Here is a 13152-nt window from a genome sequence, read left to right on the forward strand (position 1 = left end):
CTCGTTATTCTGATATTCTAAAATATCCAGCTCCCCTCTGGGGAGACCCAATACCATATGAACGTCCTCTTCTTCGATTTTCACTTCCTCGCCATTCTCTAGGGTGAATGAACATTTATTGCAGTCAAACTTTCTGACTAGATAACGAGAGATCTCCCCGGGGCATTTAGAAAGCGATAATGAAAGTAGAGCGCCAAAGCCTATTGACTTCACAGCATCTTTTTGTTCCTTAGACAGCATTTGAAGAAGATTGAAAAGGTCACTAGACGATGTCCTAGTTAAAAATAAGTTGTGGGGGGCTGCTTTGGGAGCTGTTGCTCTAGGGGATTTTGGAACTGATTTGGGAGCTGCATTGGGAGCTGTTGCTCTAGGGGATTTGGGAACTGGTTTGGAAGCTGCTTTGGGAGCTGGATTGGGAGCTGATTCTTGGACAATACTTTTACGTTTATTTGCCCTACAACAACAAATGATAAACATTTAAAAGCCATGAAGCAAATAATCACTTAAATGAAGCAATTCGGGTCCCGAAACCACCCGTTTCAGGTCCCGAAACCATCCATTTCGGGTCCCGAAACCACCTTTCGGGTCCCGAAACTACCCGTTTCGGGTCCCGAAACCACCCGTTTCGGGTCCCGAAACCATCCATTTCGGGTCCCGAAACACACTTTCGGGACCCTAAATTCAGCCAAACATTAAGTAATCCTACTTTCGGGTCCCGAAACCATCCATTTCGGGTCCCGAAACACACTTTCGGGACCCTAAATTCAGCCAAACATTAAGTAATCCTACTTTCGGGTCCCGAAACCATCCATTTCGGGTCCCGAAACACACTTTCGGGACCCTAAATTCAGCCAAACATTAAGTAATCCAACTTTCAGGTCCCGAAACAGCCTATTTCGGGTCCCGAAACCACACTTTCGGGACCCTAAATTCAGCCAAACATGAAGTTATCCCACTTTCGGGACCCATAACAGCCTATTTCGGGTCCCTAAATTCAGCAAATACCCAATAAATTTAGTTTTGGCTAACCATAATACAACCATACACAATTAAATCAGACTTTCGGGTAACGAAAACTTTGTTTCGAGAACCATAATGCAGCAATACCCTAACCCTAAACTCTGAAACCCTAACCCTAACTGCAAAACCCTGACCCTAACCGCAAAACGCTAACCCTACGATTCTAAAATAGAAGATGTCTTATTTACCTTGTCCTTGGAGATCTTGGGGCCTTGCATGGAGATTTACCTGAAACACCAGCCTGAAAAGAAAATATTACGAAATGAACACGAAGGCGGACGATTCTGAAACTGAAATATTAAAGAATGAGAAGTGTCTTACCATTTTCGAGCGAAAGAAGAAAGTAGAAGTCGGGATGCCGGAGTGATAAATCGCCAGAGAAGACGCCAGTTCGTTCGCCGGATGTGATAAATTAAAAGAAGAAAGAGAGGGAAGAAGAAAGAAGAAAGAGGATATGCAGAAACGTTTTAATTTTTTTTTTTTCTTTCTCTCTCCTAGCTGGCAAGGCCACGTAGGATTCGTGGCCTTGCTTTCGCTAGTCATTCGTTGTATTTATCATTTCTTTATTTTTTAATATATGAACTCAGCTCTAGCTTCCCATATTTGGTCATTTAAGTAGGAATAATATCTATAGTCTATTCTTAGATTTTCGATGTGAATTGTCCAGTTATGGGTGTTTTTTTTTATTTGATCGAGAATGAGTAGAAATGGTAGGTGTGTTTTTCTCTCTAATTTCACCTATAATATTTATGTATTTTTCTTATTTTATAAAAAGTTTTAAATCATTATATATATATATATATATATATATTTGTTTATATAGTTTTATAATTGTTTTTTTAAAATAGAAGGAATTAAATGAAATTTAGGGCGGCAAATGAGTCCAGATGAGCTCGACTCGAACTCGAGGAACGAGTTTATAAATTAGAGTTTGGGCTCGACTCGATTATTTATCTAAACACTCAGCTCAACTCGAAAAACTTAAACTAAAATTAAATTTTTAAATATTTGTAAAAAAATAATAATTACTTTAAATTTTAGATTTTAATATTAAAAAAAACAAAAATAAATAAATTATTTGTTATCCGACTCGAAAAAAGCACGACAAGTCATTGAACAAATATTAAACAGGTAGGCTCGAGCTCGAATATTAAACGAGTCGGCTCGAGCTCGACTCGAGCTTAGTCAAAGTCAAACTCAAGTTGAGTTTTGATCGAGCGGTTCGCAAGCGACTCACAAGCAGCTTGACTCATTTGTAACTCTACATGAAACAAAACGGAATAGGATGTGAATATAATAGGACGAGAATGGTAAATGAATTTTATGCCTAAGTCCACATCAATGTCATCTTAGGCCTTGTTCGGTTTGGGTTATTTAAATAACTCAACCCATTTAAACATCTTTTCACTCCCATTCTCATCAATCACATCACTCAATTCATTATTCAAAATACTAAAATACCCTCTATTTTAAATTATTATTTATTATTTTATTATTATATATCAATACTCTTTAAGTGATTTTACCAAAAATATTCTAATCTCTTCAAAATCATCACCAATTATTATTTATTTTCCCCTTCTAGATTATTACAATAACTTCAATTCGAACTCAATCCGAACTCAATCCGAACAAGGCCTTAGTTTTAAGAAATATTCTTGTCACCTGAGAGCTAGCCTAATGAGTTTATTATTATTAACTCTCATTTTTTATAATATCGTATGGATATTTTATATTATTTTAGATATGAAGATATGGTAGAAAAAGACTTTCAAATCCTCCATTGAACCGGTTTTAAACGCTATTACTACTCCCGACAAGGGCAAAATTTCTCTCTTAATCTGTCTTCCCCTGTTCGTCAGTCAATGGAAAAAGAGGTTACACAGATATGAGAAATTTTCAAACATATAATCTGTAACCAACTCAAATTTCTTTCTTAATCATTAGATTCTATTTTCTCTACAGTTAACAAATTTTGAAATTTAAGATATATTTTATCTATTTATTACAATCATATTATATTATGATTTAATAAAAAACACTATTAAATGATCTTATTTATAAAATGAAAACTATTACAACTCCATACATAATAATTTAGTGATCTATAGTCCTTTTGCATATAATAATTTTGCCTGCTTCCCAATTCCCATAAACTCATTCCTTTTCTACATAATTTCAGCAGTTTGTAAAATAATTTCTTATAAGTTAAAATAATAATGTTTTTATCCAAATAAAATATCAAATTTAAGAATCAGGTCCATCAACTCAATTTTCCTGTAGCCCATCAATAAGAGCTTAGATATTGGGCCTATTGGATATGAGTTTCATGGCATAGCCCAAATGTGACTTTTAATAATTTTAAATAAACAATAATAAAGGGTGCATGAGATGTTTGTGTAATAGGAGTGGGCATTGTTTGGCTGGCAAGAAAACATGTAAATGATTAAATAAATATAATATGAAATGATGACAAATTAAAGTAATGAATAATATTACATTATAATTTATTTATTTTGTTTTTTTGTTCAGGTTCAAATGACGACGAAGGTGCCTTGGCACATGGTGGGGGCATTCACGGGGTCCCGTTAAGAATACATATTTAATTTATCAGCAGGTAATTAAAGGGGTATCCAATAATCTTATTTGTTTAATTAACTACATCACTTATATATATTTGATATTGGGTCATGCTTTAAAAATATGTTTTTTTATAAAATAAATTAAGTCTCTCTTTTCATTATCAATATTTGTTTTATTTTATTAATTCACTAATTTAGCTTAAATGATAAAAGTGGTGGTTTTTAAGAGACAAAAATCACAAGTTCGGTTCTTAATTAAAAAGTTTTTAAGTTGAAATAGGTAGTGTATGAAGTCGAAATCGTTATAGCATTTTACCATTAAAAATAAATAATATATATATATATATATCATATTATTTATATTCAAAGCAAAGGAAAAATAGGCGAATGATTTTAAAATAATAACATTATTTTTACAAGTTTTATATTTTGTAGTAGGAGAAAAATTATAGTATATACTCAATAAAAAGAGCTTAAATAAATTGTAAATTTTGGATAATCCATTAAAATAACTCAATTCTGAAAACTCTTGTCTAAGTGGAAAAATAATAATATTGATTTTGATTCTAGTTAAAACACTTTGCATAAAAATAAGTTACTTAATAATTAATCATAAGTTAATATTATCATAAATAAATAAAACTCAAAATAAGTACATGAAAAATTCATATATTGAACAAGCTAATAATCTAGATTCTATTTCATTTTCTCAAACTTGACTAATTAATAAAATTTAATTAAAAGTGAACAACTGTTATGATATTCACTATTAAGAAGTTTTAAATTATCTTCAAATAGACCCTTGAAGGAGAAAGAAGTTGAAATACCATTACAATTTTTTATTTATTTATTTATTTATTTATTTATTTTTTTTTGTCAATCTCATTAAGACCAATATGGTTCATGCATCGGGTCAAACCATGAAAACGAATCAAATTAAATGAGATTTAATAAGGAAAAATAATATATACTAGAAGATAATAATATCGATTGAGACACGTTAGAGGGTTCCTCTCATATTTTAGTTAATGTGTTATTTTTTGTCAATATATTTTATTAAGGATTCGGTCTATCCGACATTCCTTTGTACCAAAAATATTTTCAACATCAAAAGTGTTGCTAGATCTTTACGAGTTAACATTTTCAAAATGTGTCGAGCTAACATCTTTCGAAATTGATACATGGTAAGACTTCGATGCAATATACCAACATTTTATTTTTAAAATCAGTGTAACTTGTTATTGAGATATTATATATTTAAGAAATACTTTATTTGAAGTATGGAATATTATGATAGATATTGAGATTATATATTTAGGAAATAATTTATTTAAAGTGTAGAATTTTAAGATAGTTTTATATTTATGTTAATTAAGGGTATTTCCTAAATTTATGTATATATACATTAATTGAGTCATTATTTTTTATCAACAAACATAAATTATTCTTGCTTTCTAATATCTCTCCTTAAGTCTTAATTCCATCTTTATATTCGTTTGTTATCTATCTTCAATAAGGTACGTTTAATCTTTCCCATAAATTTAACTTCGGTTATTAATTAATTCTATAAATAAAAAGATTAAGCAAGTTTGGCAAGTTAGAATAACTATTTGAAACACTCTAAATTAAGTAAATGTAGAAATTTTCTAAAGATAGTAGAAGCTGCCAATTTAGTTTTCAAGGTCAATTATTATACTATAGACTTAATTTGCTAATATGCAAAGGTTGAATAAGAAAAAAATGAACGTATATTAGCCGTAATGATAAATCATATAATCTTTGTTTTTAATTCACTATAATTACTTGAACATTGAATTTTTCTTTTCTTAATTCTTTATTTGATCTCGTTGAATTTATAACATATTAATATTAATAAAATAGCTGAATCATCACATTAAGGCTCTTATTTAGAAAGTTAATTAAATTTTTGAAATTTTTTATAATTAAATTTATACAAAAAAATAAGATTTGTCATAAAAGTTTTAAATGTATTAATTTATTATCTACTTGATTATTATCACTAATTTCGTTTGATATAAATTTAACTATATACTTCATTAAATAGTCCAATTTGACCGTTTAGCAAACCAAAAAAAAATAAAAAAAAGTTTGAAACTTTCTTGAAAAAAATAAAAAATTTAGCACACCCTGTAAACTAAAAGATCATTAATAATTAATAATTAATAATGAATAGATTTAATTAATAAAAACGTTTCAGTGTTTTATAAAGATAATTAATTAATAGATTGACTAATAAACCCACCCGATCCTTTCAACTATGCACACCCTGTGAACCGTCCCACCATCTCTCTCTTCATCTCTTTCTCTCTCTTTTGTTGCATATAAAACCGCTTCCGGTTTTCCGGCCATATCTGACAATCCAAAATCAACAGATCTCAACTAAAACAAAAACCAGTCTCCGGCGAGTAAAACCAGAGTTATGTCATCTCACGCCAAGTCCTCCACCTTACCTTCCTGTTTCCGTCCATACGCCAAACACCGTTCAACGACGTCGGAGTTACCATCTTTGCCGGCGACAGATTCCGGTAGCCCAAATCTCACAACTTCCGTCTATAAAACCTCAAATGGCCTCTTCGCCCTCACTTGGTTCCGTAACGTCCTCGGCCGTTCCTTACATCTCCACGTCCTTCTCGACGCCGTCGACGGCGTCGGCGGCGGTGGCGATCTGTCGTCCACACCATCTTTCTCCCTAAACCTGAAACCACTAATTTTCTGGAACAGAACTGGGTTCAGAAAGTTGAATCTACCCAATAACAAATCGAAATGTATTCACATCTTTTGGGATTTCTCTCGTGCGAAATTTGCTTCACAGGCGGAACCAGTATCTGGGTATTACGTCGCCGCCGTAATAGACGGATCAATCGCTTTTCTCGCCGGTGATTCCCCGGCGGAAGCATATTCGAAAACAAAATCAATCAAATCCAGTAAGACTCAGTCGTTTATCCTCAGAAGAGAACATGTTTATGGCAACAAAGTGTACACTACAAAAGCTCAATTCGGAGGCAGAACACGAGAAATCACCATAGATTGTAGAACTGGAGATGATTCGAGATTGTATTTTAGTGTTGATCGGAAAAGGGTTCTGCAAATAAAGCATTTGAAATGGAAGTTCAGGGGAAACGATAGAATTGAAATCGATGGTATTAATGTTCAGATCTCATGGGATGTTTACAATTGGTTGTTTGATGATGAGAATGAAGATGGGTATGCTTTATTCATGTTTAGATTTGAAAAAAATGGATTTGAGGAAATTGAAGAAGAAGACAAGAACAAGAGTAGCTTGTTCTGGTCACAGCAATCCTGTGGATTTGGATTTGAGAAGATGAAGATGAGAAAGGGTTTATTGAGATCGTCGGCGGCGGCGAGGAGTTCGTCGTCTTCTTCATTGTCATCGGCGTCTTCAAGTTGCAGTTCGGTGATGGAATGGGCAAGTATGGAAGAAAACGAGCTTAAAGGACCTTCTTCTGGTTTCTCCCTTCTTGTTTATGCCTGGAAAAGTTGAACGGGCCATTTTTTTTTTTTTATTTTGCTAGAATTATTTTATTGATTTGATTGTATAAATATTACTACAATTCATTTGTTTGAGTTTAACCCTTTTTTTTGTTATCTGAATTTTGAACAAAATAATATATTTGTACAAACAGTGAGTTTGTTACGTCTGTTTTTAACCTTAAAAAAGTATTTTCATCTAGGTATAACAATTTAATAAAAATAATTTGTTATTATGAGCTCAAACTATTTATGGCCAATGGAATGTTAAACATCTATCATTTTATTTACATTTATGTTAAATTGTACATGAAATTTGCTTCCAATTCACCATTCAATTTAAACAAAAATGGCCAAATTTGTACCTCCTTTCTAAGGATGGATATGAATGTCATTTTGTTAACTAATTGAACCGAATTGTATTGTAATATATGTTATCGGGATAATTGTCCAGTTTAAGGTGGTAGAGCTGCAAATGAGTATGTTCGCGAGCTGATTAAAGCTCGACTTGAGTTTGACTATGACCAAATTCGAGTCGAGCTCGAACTGACTCGTTTAATATTTAATATTTGAATCGAGCTTGAACTCATATAATATAATATTTGTTCAAAAGTTTGTCAAACTTTTCCGAACTTGATAATATAAATAATATATATTTTTATTTATTTTAATATTAAAATTTAAGATTTAAAATAAATATTTTTTCTTCATAAATAATTGAAAATTTTAGTTTAGTTTAAAATTTCGAGTTAAGCCAAATAGTAGGTAAATAGTCGAGTCGAGCTCGAGCTCAAACTGACTTGAACTTGAACTCGACTTGACTCATTTGCCGTCTTAGTCGAATATACCGATTTCTATAGTGTGTCCCAAAGTGTCTTTATTCGCATTGGGTTTTTTCAATAATTATGATAAGGGTCATATGAGAAATAAAAGTTTCATATTTTATTTAAAATAAAACGCTTTAATTTAAAAGGGTTTGAGAACATATTTCAGCCAAGGGCTCCCTCAGGCCTTATATTTAGTAAGCATACTAATTTAGCCCATGTGGTGTGCCAACATGAGCACATTTACATGTCTTTTAAGAGAAAAAACAAAATTTATGTGAAATAAAAACATATTTACGAAATAGTTCAACTGATATTTTACAAATTTATAAGTTAGTTTGTAATTTACTAGTACTAATAAATAATCAATTGTAATATCACCACCTACCACAAGAGTCCTTTAGTATTTAACACATGTCTCAATAATTATATAATATAAAAAACTTGCCCCTAATTTCTTATAATTAATATTACCTGCTCCAAAACCCTATTATATTTAACACCTACCCACTAAAAATCTATAGTATTTTAGAAAACATTGTATGCAATTTACAGACGGTTGTTATTAAAGTGTGATGGAGTTGAATATAAGATCCCTTATATATATATTCAATGATAAAACACTTGAAAATTGAGGAGGAAAATATGATATTCCATTTGAATGTTCTATTTGATTGCTGAGGTGATAAAAATTGTATAATTTTCTAGTCATTTACTTTATTTAAAAATGTATCGAATGGTCAAGTTAGGGCTCCTAATTGGGCATTAAAAATTTTGAATAACACAATTTGGTTAGTATTAAAATATAAAAAAACGAGATTATGTCTTATCGGTTTCAAACATCGATAACTTATTATATACGTGATATTTATAAATTATAAACAATAGTGAAAATTCTCACTTTGTTGAAATTTGGTAATCAAAATACTTAATTCGATAAATTATGTAGTTAAATGAGTAAAATGAATCATTTATGAGTGATAAAAAGAGGGAAGGAGAGAAAGATCGACATAACATTGCCTTATTGGCCGAAAAAGTAAAAAAGTGTGAGTAAAAATAGAAGATAGAGAAATTGTTTTATATTTTGAGCTAGCCAATCAGATTATAACAAGTCCGTTCACATTTTGTTACTCAAATTCTTTCCCAATCATTTTTTTTATTTAAAAATATCACTTTAGATAATAATTTGACAATATTCAATGATATGTAACTGTAAATATGAATGAACATTTTTTATTCTTAGATCCATATTTGGTGGATCAATCAAATATCTGCTAGGTGAGTCGACATTTATAATATATATTGGGCTGAAATTTTCAAAATGGGCCCATAAAATTAAGAGACCTAGCAGAAGCGGGCCGGGTCAGACTAAATGGTCCGTCTGACTTTCATTTGTTTCCTCTACAGCGCTGAATCGAGCAGACCTCTCTTTTTCCGGCGACGCCTTTTCTCAGACGGACGGTGAGGAGACTTCCTTCTTGTGAAAGGAAACCTTCATCGGCGGCGAAAGAATTTATCTTCCTTCCGTCGATCAACTTCCGATTCTCTCTGTAGTACCTATTCCGGCGGCGGCAAGGAAGGAACTGAGCACTTCATTATAGAATACATTCTGTCCGGTAAACACTCTTCTGAAACTATGAAATCATATAATTGAATTTTCAATGCAATTTCAGGTCATCTAGTTTGATTTTGCAATACGAATTTCAGTTGATTCTTACTTTAATTTGCATTTCAGTTAGGAATGGCATCGCGATTTCTCCAAGCTTATAGGAAACTCTTCGCTAATCCAACGTTAATCAGAAGTCATCGTTTTGGCCAACCAAAGTATGATCCATTTTCATCTATTAGTAGAAATCTTTCGACAGAAGTTTCCTACAAGTCTCCATTTGAATCGAACATTCTAAGGATCCTCCGCAATGAAATCCAATACCAGTCGGAATTCGCTCCTCCTCGCCAGGTAATAATAGCTTTTGATTCAATTGAACTGGATAAGAAAGAACAGTCATCTGGATTTAGGAAACCCTAGAATGCCTATAATTTGAATGAACAGTCGCAATTTGCTTCAACTGAACAAATGCTTTTCACAATTTAATTTGGAGCAGAATGCATGATTCTTAAGAGTAATGATCTATCTTTTGTCATCATTTCTTCAGCCTGCTGTGCAATTTAATGCATATACAGTAGAAGATCGACCTGGAGAGCAATCGGTTATACTGAGGAGTAAGTTTGGAGAAGACGAGAGAGTTAAGATCGAGGCTACAATGTTTGATGGTTCTAGACCAGTTCCAAAGTATGGTAAATACGAAACTGGACAAGATGTGCATCTTCACATAAGTCTTCTAGTCGACATATCGAAGGGAAATAAAGAAGATGGAAGTGAGGATTTGGAATTCGTTTGCTCGGCTTGGCCAACACAAATAGAAATCGAGAGAGTCTATATTTTCAACCGTGATGCAAATAAGCCAAAGCCATACATTGGACCTCATTTTAGGTTAAACAACAATCCATTCATTCTATATAGCTCATTCATTTGAATTATCTCGTTTGTTTTGAATTTTCTGTTGCTGTTTTTTCAGGGATATGGATTACAATCTTCAAAAGGAACTAGTGGAATTCCTCAAGGTAAGAGGAATAAACAATGATCTTTCTGTGTTCTTGCATGATTTTATTGCAAATAAACATAGGATTGAGCTTATTCAATGGTTGAGCAATGTCAAATCTTGTCTAGACAAGTAGTGTTATTCTTATTTGAAATTGTGTATCATCTGGTTCCACATTTGGACGAGAAATCTTACAGAAACCCGCAAATAAACGTAGGATTGAGATTATTCAATGGTCTAGACAAGTAAGTAGTCACACACAGGCTGCTGTTATTCTTATTTTGAAACTCTGTATTTTTGGGGGCATAGTCAAATAGAAATTATTGATGATAATAGATTAGAAATAAAGTGTGACAAAATCCCCCTGTAAATCAGGGTGAGGTATGCTTAAATGATTTGTTTTTATTTAATTAATAGTTTGGATATGATTATTAGACAGTCTCTTGAATATGACAATTAGATTAGAAGAAGAGGATTTAACGAATCTGGGAAAGATTTAGTTTGGCTAATTATTATGCTCCGTACGTTAACTGCCAATTAATATTAATAGATATTGTTTGGAATCCATATTTCCAAAAATAACTAATTATTTATGTCGCTTTCTCAAGTGTCTTACAACTCATCACATTGTTGTTGTTTCTTCCACTGTTTTCAGTTGACAGTTTCCTTATGCTGATATCATTTTTTTAATTACCGCCGACACTTTCATCTCCCACTAATTTCTTTTTCTTATTTTTTTTTGAAAAAAAAAATTATAGTTTCTTCTGTTGGGGTTTATTGAAATAATCTCGCTTTATCTTAAAATGTTGAGTGGTGGTTATTTTGAAAGTCTTTTTGTTTTTTTTAACTAAAGGACATATTTTCTGTTTAAATTCAAAAATTTAAGTGTATTTTTTTTGTTAAAGGGTATTTTAGTACTTTTATTAATAAATTGAATAATTTGATAGATGTGCAATATAAGAATATGAAATGATGTTATCTAAGTTTTAAATGAACAAGCTAGAATTTACTTTCAAATTAGGATGTTCTTTTTTTGTATATAATTTTTCATGTTAAAATTGGAATTAATAATAAACAAAAAATATATTTAAGACTTTGATACACTTGGATAAGAGCTACTAAAACCGTTATACATTACAAAAGGAATTTCATAGCTCGGCACTCAAAAGTTGAATCCAAAAATTACAAATTTAGAGAATATATATGTAATATAGGACTGAATGAAAGTTAAAGGACTGAAAAGTTTAAAATATTAAAGCTTGAGGGATAAATCAAGTTTATTTATATCATCTTTCTTTGCATTGATACGACCGGTGGTATTATCGCCACCTGAACACCAATAACCACCTCCTCCCTCGACGGCGGTTCCAAATCTGGCGGCGCCGCCTCGACTTGTGTTATGACCCGACCCGGATACTGGGTAATGACCGGGTGCTAGTTTAGGGAACATGGTCCTGAATCCCCCTGATGATGATGATGAAGATGAGACGAAATTGGAAGGTTTATGGATCATCATAGAATGGGCTTGAATTCCAAGAAATCTGTTGTTATTATTATTATTGTTATAATAAGAAGCTCCATGAAGAGGAAGAGAAGACAAGCTCGAGAAATAAGGTTGACCCGGAAACAGAGATGTTGGTCCTAATCTGAGTCCTCTTTTGGCTAGGGTTCTTTCTCTTTTGTGTGCGTTTTGATGCCCACCGAGAGCTTGTGAACTGTAAAACTTTCTCTGGCAATAATTACATGAGAAGACTCTTGGTTCAGCACCGGGCAAATCATCGGCCGGAATCTCTATAATCTCGCCGGCGGCGCCGGTGTTTAGAGAGTCGATGAGGTTGAGTTCCTGATTGGAGACATCGATGTCTGATTCTAGAGAGAGAGGGACTTGGTTCCTTAAAGATTCCATTTTTGGGAGATGGAGATGGTCTAATTATTTGTTCAGGTAATGGGTATATGATGAACAAATCTCTTTAATTTAATGCTGTGATTATTTTGGTGGAGAATAAATGCTTTATGCTGCTTAGAGAGAAGACACTGTGCTAAAAATATAGATATATTTTTCTAGAGTGAGAAAATCTTATTCATTTGATTGTAACTAACTTTAACATTTGATGTGTTTTCAAAATTGATATTTTTATAAAAAGGACCTATGGAAGGAAATACTTAGTTAATTGTGACCATTTATTAATGGATATAATATGAATAAATAATGATGGTGATAAATAAGAATATAAGTTAAGCATTATAAAGCACCTAAGAAAATTTATTAGTTCAATTTAAGTGGTACACATTATATGAGAATCTAACTCTTTATAGATTATTGTCACTTTAACTAATCTAATAGGTAATCTAATAGGTAAGACGAATCATGATTTGAAATCTACTCGGACTAAAAAAAATTTATATCTAGTTCTATAAAAAAAGAACTTATAATAAGAATAAGATGACTGTTTCTTTATGAATCCGTACAAGTTCTAAGGAACATGAAAATTCACGTAGAATCGATTTTCTGTACACGAGAAATAACTGAATGTGAGAATTGAGAGCTTTAGATGATTTGAGTGTGTTAAAGTTGACGAAAGAAGAGATCCTGAGACTGTTATTGTTAGAGGGTCA

At 32.1% G+C, this 13152-nt stretch overlaps 3 protein-coding genes across 3 annotated transcripts; 2 read left to right on the forward strand and 1 right to left on the reverse strand.

Moving 5' to 3' along the window:
- The first annotated feature begins 6042 nt into the window (after positions 1–6042).
- On the forward strand, positions 6043–7125 carry LOC124910076. Its single transcript, XM_047450699.1, has one exon. It carries the CDS (start codon positions 6043–6045, stop codon positions 7123–7125), a length of 1083 nt encoding a protein of 360 aa, XP_047306655.1.
- Positions 7126–9348: 2223 nt separating this feature from the next.
- On the forward strand, positions 9349–11178 carry LOC124945632 (uncharacterized protein At2g39795, mitochondrial). Its single transcript, XM_047486096.1, has 4 exons — positions 9349–9552; positions 9672–9893; positions 10090–10427; positions 10513–11178. Exons 2-4 carry the CDS (start codon positions 9678–9680, stop codon positions 10670–10672), a joined length of 714 nt encoding a protein of 237 aa, XP_047342052.1. The 5' UTR covers positions 9349–9552; positions 9672–9677; the 3' UTR covers positions 10673–11178.
- Positions 11179–11604: 426 nt separating this feature from the next.
- LOC124945633 (zinc finger protein 1-like) lies at positions 11605–12588 on the reverse strand. Its single transcript, XM_047486097.1, has one exon. It carries the CDS (start codon positions 12440–12442, stop codon positions 11789–11791), a length of 654 nt encoding a protein of 217 aa, XP_047342053.1. The 5' UTR covers positions 12443–12588; the 3' UTR covers positions 11605–11788.
- Positions 12589–13152: the final 564 nt, after the last annotated feature.

This window comes from Impatiens glandulifera, chromosome 7, assembly GCF_907164915.1.
Source record: "Impatiens glandulifera chromosome 7, dImpGla2.1, whole genome shotgun sequence".
NCBI lineage: Eukaryota > Viridiplantae > Streptophyta > Magnoliopsida > Ericales > Balsaminaceae > Impatiens > Impatiens glandulifera.